The sequence below is a fragment of the Arachis ipaensis genome, chromosome B7, assembly GCF_059453495.1.
Source record: "Arachis ipaensis isolate K30076 ecotype BB chromosome B7, ASM5945349v1, whole genome shotgun sequence".
NCBI lineage: Eukaryota > Viridiplantae > Streptophyta > Magnoliopsida > Fabales > Fabaceae > Arachis > Arachis ipaensis.
The window spans coordinates 35,303,202-35,326,198 of record NC_142442.1 but is presented as its reverse complement, the minus strand read 5'-3'; the positions used below and the strand labels follow the sequence as shown (position 1 = coordinate 35,326,198).

The 22,997-nt window shown below is 29.1% G+C and overlaps 1 protein-coding gene across 3 annotated transcripts; it reads left to right on the top strand.

Moving 5' to 3' along the window:
* Positions 1 to 16,854: 16,854 nt before the first annotated feature.
* Positions 16,855 to 22,565, top strand: LOC107608973 (auxin-responsive protein IAA9). 3 transcript variants are annotated; one of them, XM_016310779.2, is made up of 7 exons: positions 16,855 to 17,038; positions 17,756 to 18,207; positions 18,506 to 18,732; positions 18,817 to 19,043; positions 19,139 to 19,280; positions 20,323 to 20,384; positions 21,248 to 21,694. In XM_016310779.2, the coding sequence occupies exons 2-7, from the start codon at positions 17,791 to 17,793 to the stop codon at positions 21,283 to 21,285; spliced, it is 1,113 nt and encodes a 370-aa protein (XP_016166265.1). In that variant the 5' UTR covers positions 16,855 to 17,038; positions 17,756 to 17,790; the 3' UTR covers positions 21,286 to 21,694. The 3 variants fall into 3 exon arrangements, 2 of the variants coding, with proteins under 2 accessions (XP_016166265.1, XP_016166266.1); XR_015892426.1 differs by lacking the exon at positions 21,248 to 21,694 and adding an exon at positions 22,298 to 22,565 and having other exon boundaries at positions 16,868 to 17,038; positions 20,323 to 20,442; XM_016310780.3 differs by lacking the exon at positions 16,855 to 17,038 and adding an exon at positions 17,049 to 17,392.
* Positions 22,566 to 22,997: the final 432 nt, after the last annotated feature.

Here is a 22,997-nt window from a genome sequence, read left to right as displayed (position 1 = left end):
AAAGTCCAAGTCAACGGTTAGTTGAGGACCATTAGTTGCTGAGACGGAGCTATGTTTAGTTAACTTAGAGGAGTAGCTACACTCTTGAAAGTTAAGAACAAGAGTGACACAGCAGAAGCGAGTTGGATTATATCTAAGGGATCGGAAGTGTTGAGAACTGTACGGAGTTATTGTTCGAAACCCAATGACAGTGAATTGCGAGAAAAGAGAATAGAGCATATTCAACCTTTAGTTGCTCATTATTTGAGGGGTGAGTGAAGACAAGACGAAGTCCCTATACGAGAGATTTTTCGAGACAATCTCCGAAGGAACAACAACAACAATCACCAAGGGAGGAGGAATGGAAAGCAACCTCAGAATGGAATGACTTATAGGCGATGTGGAAGCTACCATCCGAGAATTCCGTGTCGAGCTGGATTGGGACTTTGCTATAGTTGTAAAGGAGTTGTACACGTGTCCTAGAATTGTCCTGAGAAGGTCAACTAGAATACTACCAAGGGCCAACAACAAGGTCGTGTGTTCACTACGACGACGGAGAATACCGCTAGATCCGACGGTTTGGGAAGAGGTAAGTGAAAGATCGGTAACAACGTGTTAAAAGTACGATTAAGTTGGTATTTGGTTTTAGCTATCAGAGATGGAATCTAGTGAATGTCAATCATGCTAAGTTGTGGTTTAGTACTTAAGAAAATAAGTGATAGGACTAGTACTAGACGAGAAACCAGAGTGGTGCAGCGAAATTAACAAACCTATTGACAACAATTTTTTTTAAATCATTTCAAATGTTGTTGGATATCTTGCTGGAATTGGGAGTGAGAAGACTCTTGAAAAAGATGACAAATCTACCAAGTACACTATTATTGAATTAGAAATTGATGATGGGTAATCATATATTTATTTTTATAAATTTAAAAATTTTGATATTCTCATCTTTTTAAATTATTATTTTAACTTATTTTGTTATGAATATTTTTATTATTAATAGGTAACAAACGTTTTTATTCAAAGGTAAAGTTTTTGAAAAAAAGGCAACGTTTTTTAATTAATAGTATTTAAATTTTTTGAAAAATCAGATTGATTTTGAAAAAAAAAATTAAATTTTTTTAAAAAAGAATTTTAATTGAAAGCATTCTTTCCGTAAGTTTTTTATGAGTTTAATATAATTAATTAACTAATTATTAATTTTTTAAATTGTGTTTGGCGTTTTAATTTTTTTGTTAATTTTTAAATTTTAAAATATAAAATATATATAATTTGATATTATTTTATTGGTAGTTACTTATTTAGTTGTAATTATTTTTTGTTTATTTTGTTATAAAAAATATATTTAACATTAAATATTCTATTTGACATAGAAAAATAATGGAGTGTGCACTTTTTTGCAATTATGCACATGAATTAAATGCTTTTTTGGGATTCGACAATAAAGATGGAGTTGTTGTCGTCTTATAATTTGTTAGCGTGAAGTTATATAACGGTAATATTTATCCATAATTATATGAATTTTTATATGTGAGTTTTTACTCATTTTTTATGTGAGTTTTACTCATTTTGTATTAAATTAATTTTTTTTGAAAAAATTGTTCTACAAAATTTCATGTATGGCACAAAGATGTTCTTCAATCTTGAAGAAACAAATGTCATCCAATTTAAAAATAGGTAGGTATATATATTTTTTATTTTTTAGTTTAATATTATGTGTTATCTAACGTAGTTTTTTTTTTTTACTTTATTTATCTAGCTTTGTAAGATTTGAAGAACCTAGGAGTAATATCAGCGAAATTCCAAATGAGGCTGTATTCTTAAAAATTTATCATCATTGAGCAGTTAAAATAATTAGATACGGTAATTTTTTTCTGTAAAAAAGTTGAGGAAAAAATTAATTTAAATCTATTTTACATTGATTATTTTTGTTTATTCATCTTATTTATTTAGGTATATCTTTTAGATTTAAAAACTCACCAAATTCAGGGAATTTAAATCATTAATTTTTTTTTCAGAATATTGTTTGTGTTATCTTGGCTACTCTATATAAGTCATATTATAGATACTCCGTACTGGTGATACGGCCAATGTGAATGCAACAGGTCCACATATGCATTTACAAAAACTTTCAAGTGTTCAAGTTGTGGCCGTCTCCTTTTATCCATAACTCTAAGGTTATTTATTTATTTATTTTTTTAATTTAAAGTCTAATCACAATGGATTAGATGTTGAATAAGTCTATATTTAACCTTTTTTATGTTAATTTTTTTTATCAAGTAAGTACCGAATAAAGCTTGGTGTCATGGATGACTCTAATTGTGCATGTTTCGTAGTCTTTGACAAGGAGGCAAAACAAATTTTGAGAAAGAGTTGTGTAGAGATACTTGATTCACTTCTATTGGTAAATTATAACTAATATTTATTTCTAAAAACATTAGTGAAGATATTTTTAATGGTAATTTTTATATTATTTATTATTAATATATTATATAATATCCAGTTGCTTAACCTAATTGATAAGACCTTCTTCTTCATCGTTGAAGTTCAAATATCTGATAATTCACATTTTTCACTTTCTTATAAAGTTAAGAAGATGACTGATAATTTGGACCTTATAAATAAATTTAAAAATGCTCACCTTATTCAAATTGTGAGTACAGTTATAAGTGTACTTTTATTAAAAATCAGTTTATTTTTCTCTTCCCTGGTCATTAGTAGTATCTAATTTATAAATAATTATTAATAACTAATTATAATTTTAGGATGTTGACTATACCGGTGGTTTACTTCCAACTTCAAAAGCATCCTCAATCATTGAAGGGGAAAAAGTAGAAGGTGCTAAAGTATTTATTCAAAAAATGAATTTTTTGTTTGTTTGTTTTCTCAAAGTTAGATCTTTATTTTATTCAAAAAATATTATTAAGATAAAATCAAAGGTGAGAAGGAAGTCTTTAATTTAACGTTGTATTTTGTACAGAATTTGTTGCTTGAATTCTCCAATGAAGTTGCGGACAATGATAAATCCGAAGTGTTGAAAAATGTTATTACACCAACCAAGCGACTATCTTCGGAGTCAAAAGATTCGAAGGTGCAAGGAGATACCTCAACTTGCAAGAAGATCAAGATTGAGAATGAAACTTGAGAATTTGGATGCACATGTTTTGGAATTCCTTTTAGAGTCTATCTAATAGAATAATGCTAAGCATATGTTTGTTTTGGTGGAAACATTGTCTTTTCTTGAGTTGTTATTTTTCTTTTGGTTCTTTTCGATTTTTATGTTTGGAATTTAGAATTTTTTTAAATATAAATTGAAGTTATTTGGTTATTACTTGTGGTTTTATTTTTAATTCGATTCACATCATTGATATTCTGTTAATTTCTAATTTAGTATTTAATGTCGTAAAGTTATAAATTTCTCATATGAATTATTGTTGATATAATTAAGTTAATTATTAATTTTTAATGTGTACTTATTTTAAAAAAATCTAATTATAATTTTTAATTAAAGTATTATGTTTAAAATTTTAAATTTAAATATACTTTTTTTTTAATTTTTAAGTAAGCAATTGGGTTTGAGAATATTTTTTAAAACTTTATATAATTTATAAGCTACTATGCTAATTATAGAAAATTATATTAAAGTAAATAGAATTATCAGTCTTATTAAAATATGAGGTTATTTATACTATTTAAAAGAAAATTTTAATTTGACATTCTTCTATACTTAATTCTGTTTTTAATGTTGTTCCGACAAAATTGAATTAATATAATTTAGGAAATTTTATTTAAAAATTTAAAATTTGTACTAGCTAATTAGGAAACTCTATTTAAAAATTTTAAATTTGAAATTCTAATACTAATTCCTATTTAAGTGACTTCTTAACCGTTTTAATTTTTAAATTTAAATTTTTTTACTTGCCACATTTATAAATTTTCTCTTTACTCAATTTACATTGTTATCTTTTAGTTTCTATACAATAGAAGTACTTTCATTTTTTCTCTCTTTTTAAATATTTTTTCTAAATTTACGTAATTTATAAGGTTATTAATTTTTAGATTGTATTTAATTTTATTTATTTTTATCGACAAAATAATAAGATTGATACTATTTATGACAAAATTAATAAAAATTATTTTTAAATTAACAAATTCCTATATTCCTAATGAAAAACGAACGTTTAATTAGAAAATTTTATTTAGAAATTTAAAATTTGCACTAGCTAATTAGGAAACTCTATTTAAAAATTTAAAATTTGAAATTCTAATACTAATTCCCAATTAAGTGACTTCTTAACCATTTCGATTTTTAAATTTAAATTTTTTATTTGTCACATTTATAAATTTTCTCTTTACTCCATTTACATTGTTATTTTTTAGATTATTGTCTCTTTACAATGATAGAGGTACTTTCATCTTTTTCTCTCTTTTTAATTATAAGCTATTCATTTTCAATTTCTTTATTTAAAGAAACGAAAAAAAAGATTTTAACTATTAGTTAAATTTATTGATTGTGAGATTAAACTTATATTTATTTGAATAGGGATGCAAGACTAAATAGGAAGACTATGCTACTTCAAAAGATGCATGGTAAGATAAGCATTATAGATTGTAATTATCACAAAACTAAAATTTTACTTCTTTTATCTTTAATACTACCTTCATAATATATATTCATAATTCAACTGATTCAAAAATTTAATTAAATCATGATGCTTTTAATAGGTAATACATCAATGCAAGGACATTTTACAGAGATGATGATAACATGTAGCAACATTACCAACATAGTCAGTAGCAATGTGGTAATATAATGTACTTTGCTTTTGAATCTAAGGATACATTAATTTTTTTATAATATAAAGTACTTGATGTATTATCTTTAATGATTAAAGGGACAGGTACATCTAGTTCAAATTTAGATACTAAAGAATTAGAAGAAATGTGCATAGCTGAAAAAGGAAGACACCTGAGACAAAGGAAATCATTTTTGAAGGAATTGGCTATAAATCTTTCAAAAAATTTTTAAGAAGTTGAGGATATTACTGAAAACACAACTGTATTAGATAATTCTATGCAAATTAAATACCCAGCCATATTCGATGTTGTTGAGAATACAGGTAACCTAAGAAATAGCAATATCAGCACTTTATATTGTTATGCTTTTTATAAACAAAAAATTATCGTTTATTGTACAAATTTTTAAAATTCTGACAAAGATATGGTTATATATTATATTTTTGTAATTAAATATTGATTTATTGTAATTCTTATTGTTTGATTAGTAAAAACATTGATTTATAAGTCTTGAGGTTGGTACAATAAAATCATATTATATGATCTCATCTTTTTAATCCATAAATTGTAGTCATCGATAATTTTTTGTAAATATTATTTTTATACCTCAAATGGTGAAAGAAAGGTATATTTTTATATAAAGTATTTTTATTGCTCATCATTTAACTTTATTTTTAAGAAAATTTTTTGTTAAATTATTTGCACAATTATATATTTATCAAAGCATATATATAAAATAGATAGTTTATTTATAATCACTACAAGAAAAAGCGTGTTTATCGACGGCAAAAATCGACGGCTATTTCTGCCGTCGATAATTTTCGACAGCCTGCTGTCGATATTACTAAAAAAAATAATTAAAAATAAAAATATTAAAATCGACGGCTTAGTCGTCGATATTTTTATAATGCATTAATTTGTTTCCCTATTGTCGTCATATTATGGGCGAACCAGAAGTCGAAAATAAAATCGACGAATATGACGTTAACCTTTGGTTTTTCTGTTCTAACTGGACAACATATGCTGAGCCCTAGGCAAAGAAGGCTGAAAAAGATCGTTAATGGTGGATGGTGTGGGTGGAAGAAAGCTGTTGATAGCAAGGGAAAGAATTTCTTCTTGCATGTTTTATAATCTCCTTCTACCACAGAGGCCTAACAAGGTTTGATAGGATCATTTTCATAGAGGATAACAGTTCCTAGTTTGTACTAATTTTCTTGCAATGAAGTGGTAGTTTTTCATGGTTGAAATTTGATAGTTCAGTTAATTAGTTGACTTACTTTTGGGTTGGTGTTTGTAACTGGTTGTGACTGTAGTCTATTATATAGGATTTATCGCTGTTATCTATTTGAGTTACTTGGACAAGTAAATGATGCCAGCAAAGGGTATTCCAAGATAATTAGAGTATTATTTTATCATCTTATTAACCTTTTTACTTTAGAGGAATTTAATCCTTCAACTATAATAGTTAAATTTTGTAATAATGATTTTTTTAAAGTTTTATAGTTTAATATTTTAGTGCTTTCGTTAAGAATTAAGTTGACTAATAAAAAAGGGCTATTGTGAAAATTTATCTTGTCTTAAATCTTTATGTTAGAGGGTTATTTATTATTTTGATAAGTTTGTAAACTCATTATTTAATATTTAGTATAAATTTTGTTTTTATATTTAAAAATTTATTTGTCTTATTATCTAATATTCTGTATAAATTTTACTTTTATATTTAAAAATTTATTTGTATTAACGGTTTACTATTTTTCAAATAAAAAATAATGAAAACATATAACTATTAAAATCGAAGGCAAAGTTGTCGCTTTTATAAGTTATCTAAATAATTAAATCGACGGCAACTGTGTCGATTTTATTCAATCACATATCGACGGCGTTGTCGTCGATTTTATTAAACATATTATTGACAAAAGTGTTGTTGATTTTATTGAGTTAAATATCGACACAAAGGCTGCCGATTTTATTGAATCAATTATCGACAAAGAAGACGTCGATTTTAAATTATAATATCGACGGCAATGTTGTCGATTTTATTAAGAATGTAAAATTCTCACGCCCATATTACAGACGGAACAAACGTCGATTTTATTAAATTATTATCGACGACCATGACAGCCGTCGATTTTATTAGCATTTTGAAAAATCGACAAGCTTTATAGCGACCAACTACGCCGTCTATTTTGCCGTCGAATTTCAATATTATCGACGGCTTAGCCGTCAATTTAGCCGTCGATTTTAACGACGTTTCTTTTAGTGAATATATTATTTTTTTTATCTTTTTATTATAATGATGTACATGGTAGAATTTTAAAAGAGAGGTCCACCACATATTCATATTCGTTTGTAGTTGAGTGGAGACCACAAGATAACAAACACAACTTAAATTGGCCGGTTAATATTGTTAGGATTGTCCGATCCTGTTTGATATCCAAAATTGTTTAGAACTGTGTCTACATATATGATTCATGGATCATTTACGCAAAATCTCCCTGCATGAAAGATGAGTACTACACCAAATATTATCCTAAAACATTCAATAACACCACAATTATTAATGATAGTAGAAACCTATCATATAGAAGATAAGATACAAGAATAGTTATTGAAAGAAAGGGATTTTATATAGATAATAGGAATGTAATTTCTTACAACGCATATCTGCTAATGTCTTATCAAGAGCATGTTAACGTAGAGTACTACAACAAGTCAAATACTATCAAATATTTATTCAGGTACATGAATAAATGTTCAGACAAGGTGGCAGTTGAGGTTTCAAAAGAAGCTTTCAGTGGAGAGGATGCTCAGATTATTATGAGATCAAACAATTTTATGATTGTGGATATTTGTCTGCATGTGAGGCCGTGTGGAGAACTTTGGCTTTGATATTCATCGGAGATGGCCTTCAGTGATGTTATTAACATTTCACTTGTCTGAAAAGTAAAATATCATCTTTAAAAACAATGACAATCTTGAGAAAATCATGGAATAAGAGAAAGAAAAAGGTATGGTATTTTTAGTATGGACGGAGGCCAAAAAAGAATTTAAAGCAAGTCAAACTTTAACGTATGCTGAATTTCCAAATCAATTTGTTTATGATAGAGAAAAAGGGAATGGTATTCACATAAGAGAGAGTATTCTATTGTGAGGTTAAACTATATTTCATCGAGTATAGGTGATATCTAATATATAAGAATTTTGTTAATTGTTCAGAAAGGTTGCACAACATATGAGTCTATTAGGACAGTTAATAGGATTACATATCCTAACTTCCAAGATGCTTTTTATTCATTGAGACTACTGTATGACGATAGAAAATTCATTATAACTATTAATGAGGTTTGGTCATCAATTGAGAAAACTATTTGTGATGTTATTGATATCTAATAGTATTAGCAAACTAAATTGTATTTAGAATACAACTTGGGCATTATTAGCTGACGAGATACTATATAAGAGGAGAAAAATATTGAAAAACTAAGGTATTTCATTATGTGGTAAATCATTATCATATGTTGGACTTTACTTGCCAAAATCAGTATTCACCTATGGACAACTTTACGTTGCTTTGTCAAGAGTTAAGAGTCACAATAGTTTGAACATTCTAATTCTAGGCTAAGATGACAATCAAAAGTCATCAACAACAAATGTCATGTTCAAAGAAGTTTTTAATAATATTTAGATAAAAAAATAGTATTTTCATTTTAGTAACATGTTATAATTTACACTTTTATACGAATATTTGTCGTAAATTTAACTAATTTATCTATAATTATACTTTCAGACTTGAAATGAAATGTGTAACATAGAGCACATCATATGGCAATTGTTTATCTAATGATGTTAGTAAAATATTATATTGTCGATAAACTTTTGTTAGTTTTTTTATATAAAGTTTAGTGTAAAATTGATATGCTATCAATACAGTTTAACAGTTATATATATTCATATTTTTTCAGATCTCCTTTTTTATGATTCAAGAATATTATAGATTTTAAACTGTTCTATTTGTATTTTATTTTAAATAAATATAAAATAACATAATTAATACACTTATTATATAGTAACGATGATAATATTATATTAAAATTAAAAAATTTATGATTATAAAATACTATTTTTAATTTATTATGTCAAATTAAAATAAAAGTCCGTGCGATGCACGGGTTTAACATTAGTTAAAATCAATTCGGGTTTTATATATATATATATATATTGTTTGTAAAGACTTCCCATCCGTCGATTTCATGAGAAGGGATAAATCAACGGTGATGTGTCAATCACCGGAAAAGCTACGCCTTTCAGGTGCGGTTCCTCAAATTGTTCGGCGGAATAATTAAAAGGTGACAAAATAATTGAATAAATAAAGGGAAAAGTATTCTATCAAAGCTAAAAGGGTGAACTACTATATGCATCTTCACACTAAAGTCATATTAACATTGATTTTTCTTGGTGTTATATTGTTATGTGTTAGAAAACAAAGGGTTATATCCAGTAAAATATTTATTAAATCATTAAATGTAATATATAATATATATTATAAAAGTCGTTTTAGTATGATATGACTATATATATATATATATATATATATATATAGTAAAACATATATGTCAGGATGATTATGGGAGCAATTTCGTTAGATAGATAATCGGAGGTGCAACATAAATAATCTATTAAATATAAAAAAATATCCTAATATATTTAGGTCTAATTTAAATAAATAGTTTAATTAAATTTTTTTAAAAAAAATAATTTAAATAATAAATAGTTATATTAAAAATAATTTATAAATAAGTTATTTTTTATTTAGATTTTTAATTCTAAAAGTGCTTATTTTGTAAAAATATGATAAAAAGTAGTAGTATTACGAGAGAAGTCATTTTTTTAACTTCTCTATAAATTCCTAAATAACTTTTTAGAAAGCTACAATTTGGTTTTGAAAATTGCACCAGTCATTAATACTACTACTTTTCATAAGTCAAAAGTTCAAAAAAATTACTTTTAAAAAAACTTTCCAAACTGACCTTTATTCATCTTTATTTTTAATTTGACTTTTACCTTTCACTTTTTTCACTATATATTTTTACTTTCACATACCCTAAATTCTATTTTCACCGCCGCCTCCCTTATCATGCCGCCATCGCCGATAAAAAGAAACATCCAACTAAGAGAAAAAAAAATCCACAATCCTATATTATAAAAAATTCATGTACAATAAAAAAACATCCAGCAGAAAAAACATTTAAAACACATAAAAAAAATCCAAATCATAGCGAAAGAAGAAGAATGGCGACGGAGGCAGGACGACAACGCGAAGGAAGACACACGGCACGACGCAACAACACGGGAGAGGGACGTGAGACAGCAGTGGTGGCAAGTGGTGTGACTTCGCAGCAATGCTACCAGGGAAGAGTGGCGCGACAACCACGGCTGCAGCGCGAGAAAGCAGTAGCAGCGCAAAGGTTGCATGGAGACAGCAGCAGCGAAATAATGGGAATGTAGCACAATAACATTGCTTACCTCCTGTAACGTTGACGTTAGGAGGAGAGAACGTGAGATAGCTTCAACAATCGGCAACGACGCATTGCGGGGGTGGTGGGGGGAGGCACGTCGGGCTACCAACAGAGGGGAAAGATCGTCGGATTGAATGGCAGTGTGAGTAATAGAGGGGTAGAAGGGTTGAGATAGAATAAAAACGTAGTGTTATAATGTGTTGAGAGGAGGTTACATTGCCAAATCCAAATTATTTAAATTCAAAATTTAATTACACTAATTAATTGAGAATATGATTTTATTTTAATAATTAATTAATTTTTTAAGTCGTTATTTACCTTGTTCGGTTTTTGTATTATTATCCCCCTATATTTTTCTTATGGGAGATATGGTGGTTTAAAAAATATTACTAAAATTAAAGTAATATTTTTTTTCTGTTAAATAACACTTTTTAAAAAATGTTGCTTACAAAAAATTTTATAAAATATCAAATAAATGTGACTTTAGTTTTAACAATACTTGTATAGTTACTGTAATCATTATGGCATAATCATATTAGAATCTATTTATATAAAATGTATGTATTATTTTACAATATATATACTACAAACTAACTATTAAATTAGTCACTTATATAAAATATATATTAAAATACAAAATATAAAGAGTAATGACTCAAATCAGTTCTCAAAAATTTTAAAAGCAAATATTTTAGTATTTAAAAAAAATTAATACACAAAAATATTCTCAAAATTTTAATCCGACAGACAAATCAGTCATCAATCTATTTTTTGATGGAGCAATTACCCAAATCAGTCTCCAAAAAATTTAAAAGTGGACATTTTAGTCTCTAAGAAAAATTAATATACAGATCAATCTCCAATATTTTTCTCTATCAAATATAACAATCCTTCGTCTGTTTTCCAAAACTAAATAAACCACAATAATATGCTTTTAGTTTAAGAGAATATGAGACTTAATACATTTCTTTTTGTTGGATTCGGAATTGTGTATATAATGAGAATGATTATAATATTTACTAATATTTTTTTCTAATAAATACTTGAAGAACTTAGTGAGTCATGCCAAAAAATGGACGGGGGACTGTTATGTCTGACGAAGAAAAATATTGGAGATTGATTTGTGTATAAATTTTTTTTGGGGACTAAAATGTCTGCTTTTAAAATTTTTGGAGACTGATTTGGGTAATTATTCTATCAAAAAATAAATTGAGAACTGATTTGCCTGCCAGAATAAAATATTGAAAATGTTTTTATGTATTAATTTTTTTTGAGACTAAAATATCCGCTTTTAAAATCTTTAGAAACTGGTTTAGATAATTACTCAAATATAAATTAAAAATACGTTGAACATTACATGTATTTATACATAAATATAATAGTTGATTTAATGACTGAATTTGAGTGCGTACGTAATATTTTTATTATTTTAACAGAAATTTAATTGATGCAATTTAACTTGAAGAATAGGTCTTATAATAAAGAAGATAGAAATCTCTTAAAATTTGAACTTAAATTCTTTGAACTTAAATTCTTAATATATTTCTTTTTGTTGGATTCGGAACTGTGTATACAGTGAGAATGATTATAATATTTACTAATATTCTTTTTCTAGTAAATACTTGAAGAACTTAGTGAGTCATGCCGAAAAATGGATGGGGAGTGTTATGTCTGACGAAAAAAAACATTGGAGATTAATTTGTGTATGAATTTTTTTGGGACTAAAATGTCTGCTTTTAAAATCTTTGAGGACTGATTTGAGTAATTATTCTGCCAAAAAATAAATTGAGAACTGATTTGTCTGCCAGAATAAAATATTAAAAATATTTTTATGTATTAATTATTTTTTAGACTAAAATGTCCACTTTTAAAATCTTTAGAAATTGATTTAGATAATTATTTAAATATAAATTATAAAAACGTTGAACATTACATGTATTTATAGTTGATTTAATGACTGAATTTGAGTGCGTGCGTAATATTTTTTATTATTTTAATAGAAATTTAATTGATGCAATTTAACTTGAAAAATAGGTCTTATAAAAAAAAGATAGAAATCTCTTAAAATTTGAACTTAAATTCTTTTATTAAAAATTTAAAATACCAATAGATTTATTATTTTAAGAGTAATAATTTAAATCAATTTTTAAGAATTTTAAAAGTTGAAAATTTAGTCAAAAAAAATTAATACATTAAAATATTCTTAAGATTTTACTCCGACGGAGAAATCAATCTCTAGTTCATTTTTTCGAGAATAATTACCCAAATCAGTTCCTAAAGATTTTGAAAGTGAATATTTTAGTTCCAAAAAAAATTAATACATAGATCGATCCCCAACATTTTTTTTCATCAGACATAATAGTGCCCAGTTCATAAAATAAAATTCTTCTTTTTCTTCTTATTAATTGCACAATAATATTGTACCATAATTTTTTGTATTTTTAGACAAAAATAATGATAAATTTATTAATTAGATTCTTATGTATGTATTTATAATATAAAAATTTTTTTTGCATGCATAACAAATATAAAATATATATATAGTCACTCAATAATAATAATACAATTATTAGAGATTATTATACAAGAAACTTAAGATTGAAATCATTTAATATTTTTGTATTTAATATAATTAAAAGATGTCCTAATTTAAAAAGCATGTTTGTATTAAAAAAAATATTTTAATTTGAATTTTAAAATATCATTATTCACCTTACTTGTTTTCAATAGAAGTGTATTAACATGTTAGTGTTATAATTCACATGTACAAAGCTAAACTAATAATAATAAAGGTTGACATATAATAAAATTAAAATAGACGAGACTATTATGTCCAACAAAATAAAACTTTAAAAATTAATCTGTGTATTAATATTTTTTAGAGACTAAAATGTCCGTTTTTAAAATTTTTGAGAACTGATTTGAACAATAGACTGAGGACTAATTTGTCTACTGGAATAAAATCTTAAAAATTAATCTGCGTATTAATTTTTTTAAAAATTAAAATGTTCACTTTAAAAATTTTTAAGACTGATTTAAGTAATTATTCGTATTTTAATCAATTCCCCTCGTATAATTTACATTATATATTTAGCCATAAATAATAAATTATTTTTCTAAACTTGAACTCTTTTAAAGGATAGTTTTTCGTGATTTTGGTGGAGTTAATACTCAAATTGGCCCCTGAAATTTGACCCCCCGACTCAATTTAGCCCTTTTAGTTTCAATTGACTCAAATTGTACCCTGAAATTTTGACCCGCGCCTCAAATTGGCCCTTCTGGCGTATTCCGTCACCGGAGAGCTGACCTGGCAATTTTAAATGACACCTGGCAGTATCAAAACGACGCCGTTTTACTATTGGCGCCGAAATGCTTAGAACGACGTCGTTGACATGAAAAAAAGGAGTTAAATGAAATCCAAACAGTAACCACTTTTGAAGTAAAACCCAATTGACCCTTTCTCTTCCTTCTCTTCCCGTCGTATACGTTCCCTTCCCTTCAGAGAAGCACCATGGGTGTCTCAGTAATGGAGGTTTGAAAATTTTCTTACTTGGTTCGCTCTCCATTGTGAAGATTAATTAGCTGCAAGTGATCTTTTGAAAAACAGGTTAGTAACAAAAACGCTGCTCTCAACTTTCATGCTCTGTTTTTTCTCAAAATGTTGGTTGTGGGTTGTTTTCAATTTTTTCAGTCCACTTCATCATTGTAACTTTGGGAGAATGTGGTTGATTATGGTTGTTGATGATAATAGAGTTTTTGTTTGTTAGGGTTTAATTTTTTTGCATGTGTGTGACTGTGATCAACTGAATCGTTCAGTTCTTTGTCCGTTTGAGCAGTCTTTGATTCTTCATATTTTATTTTAAAATAACAAATTTACTCCTTCATATCCCACTACTAATGAACACACCTGACAAGTTTGCTTTCATGTGTTTCCTTGTTTCTTCTTGTACTATTGTTTACAGGAGTACTGATATAGTGTAAAGAGAGTACTGCATTATGTAATGATCATAACAAGAATATAATTTTGATTAAAAAATCCTATTTTTATACATGAACTTTAAAGGTGTGATTACTAGTTGGAATCTTTGAGGGAAGGAATGACTTACTGATTAAAGTGGAGTCTATTTTATTTATCAAGAACCCTTCCTTTAAAATAACAATTTTACTCCTTCATATCCCACTACTAATGAACACACCTGACAAGTTTGCTTTCATGTGTTTTCTTGTTCCTTCTTGTACTATTATTTACAAGAGTACTGATATAGTGGAAAGGGAGTACTGCATTATGTAATGATCATAACAAGAATATAATTTTGATAAAAAAAATCCTATTTTAATACATGAACTTTGAAGGTGTGATTACTAGTTGGAATCTTTGAGGAAATGAATGACTTAATGATTAAAGTGTAGTCTATTTTATTTATCAAGAACCCTTCTCTTAAGCTGTTAAATGGGAAATGAAATGAATTTTTTTTGCTTCTGGTGTCTGAATTACTCTGCCATTAATTATCCTTGTAAAAAGTATAATCCTTCATGTTTAGGTATTTCAGACACTTGTGACTGTTAGTTATGTAATTGATTGTGTGAAGATTTTAATTACTTTGTTCTATTTTGGCAATCAGTTGTGAAAATTATTTGCCCTTTTATTTTCTTGTCATTTTTTTAGATAGGACAATGAGTTTCTCTTATTTGCTTTTCTACTTAAAGATTGAAAATAATGTTCATTGGTTTTAACAATAATTAAAACACAGATAAAAATAATATGTTTTGTTGATTATTTCTCTGTTTATTATTATTATTATTATTATTATTATTATTATTATTATTATTATTATTATTATTATTATTATTATTATTATTATTATTATGGTTAAAGATCTCTGGTCTCTTAGTCCCTATTCATTTTGGCTATTCATTTTTTTTGTGAGAATTTTGATTTTAGTACTTTGTACATAGTTTTGTTTTGACTAGGATGAGTAATTCTTTTGGTACCTGGTGTTTGACCGATTCTTCCAGTGAACCTTGTAAAATAGCTCTATATTATTCTTGTTGTGTTGTTATTATTTTAGTTTTACCTTGAATTTTGTGGATTGAAATGTTCTGATTATTATTGTGTGGGTTTGTATGATTGTTGTATTCAATGTTCTTATTTTAATTTTGCCATTTCATTTGATTTTTGTGGGTTTGTATGATTGTTGTGTGGGTTTTTAACCATTGTGTCTCCTGAATCTTATTTATAGATGGATGAAGGTATAACGATTGTGTATCATCATGGAGGCAGTTTTGTCACCAAACCAAATGGCAGTTTGGTTTATGACAATGATCACACTGATGAGTTGACGGGGCTGGATGAGGACGTATTAGATATATTTTCACTAAGAGACTACTACAAGATCCTAGGTTATGATAACATGGTTGAGTGTTGGTGGCTTGTTCCTGGTAGACCTATGAAGAGTGGACTGCGAGCACTAAGTCATGACAAAGAGTTAATAGAGATGTGCTTCTATGCAAAGAACAATGGGGGAACAGTGCACATATACTATGAGCATGGAGTTTCCCAACCCCTGGTAGAGGAAGAAGTACCTGAATTGATGGAGTTAACACCCAATGGCACTGGTGCAGAAAACGTTGTCAAGGAGACCACACCTAGCCCAAAGAATGATACACCAACCATTCCATCCCATATCAAATCATCCCACAACCGCACCAATGTGGAACCTTTCCACCTCTGTCACCTCTGTTACCTCTGTCACGGTGTGCATTCTTCACCCACCCACCATGCGAACGAGCTCTACTAGAGCTACCTGAGCCTTAGCTGTTGCTTCCCAACATTCTTCTCAACTCTTCGAGACACTCTTGCGATTTGGGGAAATTGGGACTTCTAGGTTTTATTTAAAATTTTTAGGGGTTAAATTGATGCCTTCAAACATTTTGCCATGTCATCTAACTGCAAGGGTGCCAGGTGTCAACGAAAATTGACAGCTCAGCTTTCCGGTGACGGAAAACGCCAGAAGGGCTAATTTGAGGCGCGGGTCAAAATTTTAGGATACAATTTGAATCAATTGAAACCAAAAGGACTAAATTGAGTTGGGGGTCAAATTTCAGGGGCCAATTTGAGTATTAACTCGATTTTGGTGCACAATGGCTACACAAAATTCACACGAAAGTAGCGACTTCCGAGTAAATAAATATCAAATTAATATAACATAAAATAAAATAAATAAAAAATAGCCAGCGTATTTTAAATTTCCTTGGTACAGCACTACAGCCAGCCAGTATAATTATTTTTTATTTGTTTAAGGCACTCTCTTAGTCTCTTATTTATTTATTTATACAAAAATATTATTCGTACATTAAATTAACTATTAAAATTAGATATTAATATATTTATGTATAAATATATATAATTTAATTTATTTTAATATATATTTATATTTTAATATGTATTTTATATTGATAATTAATTTTGATAGTTAATTTTAATATACACATAAAATAATCGTTATTTATATTAATAAATTGAAGTCATATTTATTGATTATTATATTATTATTACATTATATATTTTAATGCATGGTGTTTCACATCGAACAAACAAAGAAGCTTTTGTTACTTTGTGCCAAAATGGAGGGTCCTTAGTTCTCTTCTCTCTCTCTCTCTCTCTCTCTCTCAATCACACTCTTCACCTTCTCCTACTTCTTCTTCACCCTTTCTTCTTCTCCTTTGATCTGCTGATTCTTCAGGTAAAACGTTAACATCTTCAGCACACAAAGTGTTTATTTATTTATTTATTTTTGCTTCCAAGCAAATTATGTCTCCTTCTTCTGCCTCCTTTTGCTTTCAACTTTTGTAGCCTCTCTTTTTATCTTTATTCGGTTTTCCTATAAAAACTTTTGATCAATGTCTTCCATTTTTTCTCAAAATTCCTTCACTGCACTAAACAAACACAAACACAAACACAAGCATAGCCATCAAGTATTTCTTTTATTATTAACTAATAATTATTTTTTTTATTTTCATTATTTAAGGGATTGCTCTAATATACTTAACAGTCTCACATACATTGTTGATTCTTCAGTGTTTGTGTTCCTTCTGAGGTCTTTCTCTTAAAACCCTGAGGCTAGATTTATGTTATTAAACTTCAAAAAAAATTTCATGAACAAGTCATAAAGCATGACATACTTGGTGATTGATGCTAATTTCATGCTTCTTAGGCTGAAAGCATAAGAAACATTGGAAAAAAAATTTGTGAACAATAGTATGCTTCAATAGGTTAATGAAGTTACTCAAATCAATGAATTAATTATAATTTGTTGAGGTTGCTTATGAATCAAGTGTGGCCAGCTATGCTTACAATGTTAATTGTTTATTTATTTATTGCTTTGTTTCTGTGTGTTTGAAGATTCCTCAGTGTGTAAGCAACGCATGACAGATGTTTGTGTTATTGTTTTGATGATAAGGTATTCAAAATTGGGAGATTCTCTATTGAACTGCTATGTCTCGGCCGCTACTCGGCGTGGTGGGGGATGAGGAAGGTCAGCAGAGCCATGTGACTCTGTTGGTTTCTTCCTCATCCACCATGGAAAGTGTGAATTGTCTGAACAGCTCGAAACTGAAGGAGCGAAACTACATGGGATTGTCTGATTGTTCTTCTGTGGATAGCTCAGTTCCCTCATTCTCTGATGAGACTAAAAGCAATCTGAACCTCAAAGCTACTGAGCTGAGGTTGGGGCTTCCGGGATCTCAGTCTCCTGAAAGAGACTCAGATCTTTGCTTGAGGAGTTCTACTCAATTCGATGAGAAACCTTTGTTTCCTTTGCGTCCTGTAGCTGATGATCATCATTCCTCGTCGAAGCCTGCTCTTTTGGGCAACAAAAGAGGGTTCTCGGATGCAATGAATGGGTTCTCTGAGGTAAAAACGTATTCCATTCATTCAAAATATCTATCACTTTGAGAAATTTTTTAGATTAACAATTCAATATGTTTAGTCAAACATGTCAACCATCTAATGGTTTATAATATCATCTTCACATGAAAATGTCTTTGTGAAAGTAACCACCTTTGTATAAAGATAAATTGGGTAACGGATTAACCAAATTTGCAAAGTGAAAAATACTTTGAAAAGGGAAAGTACCAATTTAATCAGAAGGGGATATAGTTTTTAAATGCTGGATTAGGCACTAAAAGGATCTGAAATATATATTATGCAGGAGAAATTGCTTGTTAGTTCGGACGCCAATACAATATTGCCATCTAGGCCTTCTCCTACTGTGGGATTGAAATCGAGCTCTATGCTTGAGAATGCTGCGGCTCAGCAAGCGAAAGTCAATGAAGTAGCAACATCCAAGGTGGGAGAGAGGCCTCATGCTGCCAAAGAAACCAGGCCAAGCCTTAACGATTCCACTGTGAATAATAATAGCAGTGCACCAGCTCCAAAGTAAGTGGAAAGCTGGAATTGGCGCCAAGTTTGAGCTTAATAAAAAAGAACTAATCTCTGATGAATGATGATCCTTGTACACAGGGCACAGGTTGTAGGATGGCCTCCAATAAGATCATTTAGGAAAAATTCATTGGCTACTACTTCGAAGAATGCTGAAGAAGTAGATGGAAAAATGGCTTCTGGTGCACTGTTTGTGAAGGTAAGTATGGATGGCGCGCCATACTTAAGAAAAGTGGACTTGAAGAATTACTCTGCCTATCCAGAGCTTTCTTCTGCTCTGGAGAAGATGTTCAGCTGCTTCACCATAGGTAGGAGACAATTTTGCTTTAGAAAATTTAACTTTTAGCTAACTTGAGTCTGGATTATTTGGATGGAGTTACTGCTTATTTTGATGTTATTTCAGGTCAATGTGGATCTCATGGAAATCTTGGGAAGGAAATGCTGAGTGAAACCAAGCTGAAGGATCTACTTCATGGATCAGAATATGTTCTTACTTATGAGGATAAAGACGGTGATTGGATGCTAGTGGGTGATGTTCCCTGGGAGTAAGTTCTGATTCATTTTTTGTACTTTCTTTTCTTTTATTGGCATCTCTTTTAAAAACAGAATTTCTTCCCTTTTAAAAGATACTAAAGTGATATTCTTAGAACTTGATTATTGACAAACAAAAGGCTACCTAATCTAAGCCATGTTGCCAACGAAAGCTAGTTGGAAAAAGGCTTTTGTTGTTGTATTGAAAATTTAAAATTATATTCTAGGAAGTGGAGAGTTTCAAATATGGCGGAATATAGTCGTCCAAATTTGAATGAAATGGAAAAGCAAGGAGTGGAATAGAATTTCAGCTGCCACCCCATTATTTCTCGTTCAGCGAGTTTAATGTGGGAGGGGAGGGAAATGCTTGTCCCTCTCATGCCGTTACATTCATTCTTTTCAAGTCAGTCCCAAAACACCTATAATACATTTGAACATTCTATTCCATGTCATCTTTCTAAACAAAGCCAAAGGGTATGTAAGGGAGACTTAAAGATGATGATGAAAGGAATGACTAATAATAGAATACTATGGAAAAATACAAGAGTGGCAAGGAGGCGAAGGGACACTTTGACCTGCCATTGCCCTTCTCTATTCCTCCTTCTGCATCACCCCTAAACACACTTTATGAAGTTTGATCATTCTGGGTTGTCAAGGTTTGTTGATTTCCTAGTAATACAACTGAAATATCGGTAGTTCAATTGGGATTGATGATTGCATAGGTTGTCACCTTTCAAGGCATACCCTAAATCATTCTACCTATCATGCTCATGAGCAGATTAGCCAATGTCACATTTGGACTTTTAACATTTTCGTTCAACCTTGAACATTTAAAAAGAAAAAGACTGTGGAGTGATATATGAGATTTGAAATATTTTTAAGTCTATGAGAGTATGAGACTTCATAAAGAAATGGAGTTAAAAACTAAACATGAAATAATTGGTCTGTTTATTACTGAACTTTGTAATGTTGTTGAAGTGTTGAACAATAAGCACTTCATCATCACTGTTGGGTATGTCTATGCTAATTTCAATTTGGTGTTGAAAACCCTTGCAGGATGTTCATCGAAACATGCAGGAGGCTGAGGATCATGAAGGGCGCTGATGCCATTGGTCTAGGTTAGAATTCTGTTCCAAACCATCGATCTTATACTCTATTAACACATGATCTGAAAAGGTATTAGTGAAGTATATCATAAAGATAGTGAAACATAATAAAGCTCATGAAAAATCGTTTACCTTTAAAAAAATTGAATAGACAAACCCTATCAAATTGTGTTTGTTTCAACATAGTTGCATATTGAAGTTCAAAATTATATTGTTGTGCCATATCAATACCCTCTACATGCTTACTCTGGAATTTAACAAAACTAGAAAAATAAACTCTTGTTTTTGCACCCAGGAAATATGTGGAAAAAGAGCTTGACATAGCTTAATCTATTCTTATTCGAGATTAAAGTATACTTTTTGTCTTTAACGTCTGCGATTTTCTTCAAAAATACACTTTAGCATTTAATTTCATTCAATTTTTTCCTTAACGTTTTTAATTCATTCAATTTTGTCCCTAAGTTTTCGATTTGTGTCAAAGTTACCCCTAGATCTTTTCAATTTTGTCTCTAACGTTTTAGATGGAGTTAATATTCATAGGTAATTTTGACACAAATAAAAAACGTTAGGGACAAAATTGAATAAAATTAAACATTAGGGACATTTTTGAAGAAAATCACAAAGGCTAAAGATAAAAAACATACTTTACTCTTTATTCGATATAGTGAAGTGAGAGAAAAAGGTCCTTTAGCATGTTTTAGTTTTCGATACTCCATCTGAAAACAATTAAGTCGGACATGATACACTGAAAAATCAATAGATTTGAACAATGGATTGTCTAGTTCTTTGTCAAAATCGACAGTTGTTTCAAAAAAGACAGAATATCTAAGTATCTTGATCTAATTCAAGTTTACCATTTCTGGCCTTTATTGCAGCACCAAGAGCCGTCGAGAAAAGCAAAAGCAGGAACTAGGGCAGTACAAACGATCACATTTCTATCACCTAACTGTCAATGGAACTAAAAAGCTTCTATAAACAAAATTGGGTAAGCAAATCAAGGCAAAAGGAAAAAAGGGATTGTAGGGAAAAGAACCGAGGGCATGTTGGACTGGATAGAAATTTCATATTATTAAGCTGCCTCAATCATATGATTACTATTTTTACTATCTTATGTTTTTTCTTTTCTTTTTTTTTAATGACATTTATATTCAGTAAGGTTCATTATATTTCATGATTGTCACAAACTTGCAAAAGAAAAAGACCCTAACCCTCTCTGTGTGGAAGCTACTTATGTTTCTGTATGTGTAGTTTGTGAAGTGCATCATTTATGTGTGTGAATTTGTGTGATGAAAAATAACAATAAGAAGTTGTACCTTACACAATCTTTGATTTGCATTTCCTTTTAACCTATAAGTGCCGTTGACTAGTTAAAACTTAAAAGTATTTTCCTATGGTACCTTCCCTGAGGTATGTTAATTTTAGGCTTAATAGTTAAAAATTTAAACCAGTCCTTGAAAGATTAAGCGTGTCTCAATTTAGTCTTCAATAGACCCAATATATCAAATTGTTGTTTTCTGGAAAATACAATTACAAATCAGATTGGTCCTTTACCCAGCAAGATAATGATAGTGATATAATTTATTTTATAAATGTTATTATTTAATTAATAAAAAACTAATTTGATTCATTATTGTATCTTATAGGACTAATTTCAGATATTTAATTTTTCGATAATCAAATTAATGAACACGACATTTTTCATGGACAATTTTGATTTATTAATCCTTATCTGTTTTTATCATATTTTTAACACACTTCCAATTTTCTTTTTTGTTTTTTTGGAAAAGTATAGGTAGACAATGAGAATACTAAACAATGTAAATAATGGATAAGTCAGATGTTCAATTCAATAAGTATGCAAATGATTATGTTTATTATTTTTAATTGGACGGTTATTTCTTTTGATTCGATTTACTTATACACAGTTAACAATGGCTGGATGTTCAATTCACTAGGTGTGCAGATTGTTATTCTAATATTAAAGTTTATGAGGTAATTGGGGGTGGAATATTTTTTTTATTTTATTGAGTCAATTTTAGAACATATTGTTCACATTGTTTACAAAAGTCATTGTCTACCAAACAAAATCGTTTTTTTTTTTTCATCTTTCCCTTGCTAGTTTGTCACCTATTAAACAATAGCATGTATATGGAGAGATTAAATAGAAAAACGTTGTGCTTGGTGTTTTGGTGATGTCTTGTGCGTATACCTTAAACTAATGAGATATTGTCAGGTGTTGGATATGGTTGTCGGGGTGAAGAGGAGCCAAGCATGTGACTATGTGAGGCTCTCATTATTGGATGCAGTGCATGGATCTTCATGCTTCATCAAATTAAATTAATAATGAACATCAATGGAATCATGAATAACAATAAGCTTCAGACCCAAAAATAAATAAATAAATAAATAAAGCTTTCAGCCTTTCACTGGCTCTTTTGTTTCAATTATGAAACTTCAGTTGTGATTAGGGAAAGATTCTTGGATAAACAAAGGACTTGCCGTGGGTTAATTTTTTTCACTGAAAGAGTGAAAGTAGTGGTTTAGTTAATTCTTTTTTTTTAGTGGATTCATTTTTCTTTCTACGCCAATGAATCGTTTCCAAGGTGGTGGAGGGCATGTAAAATA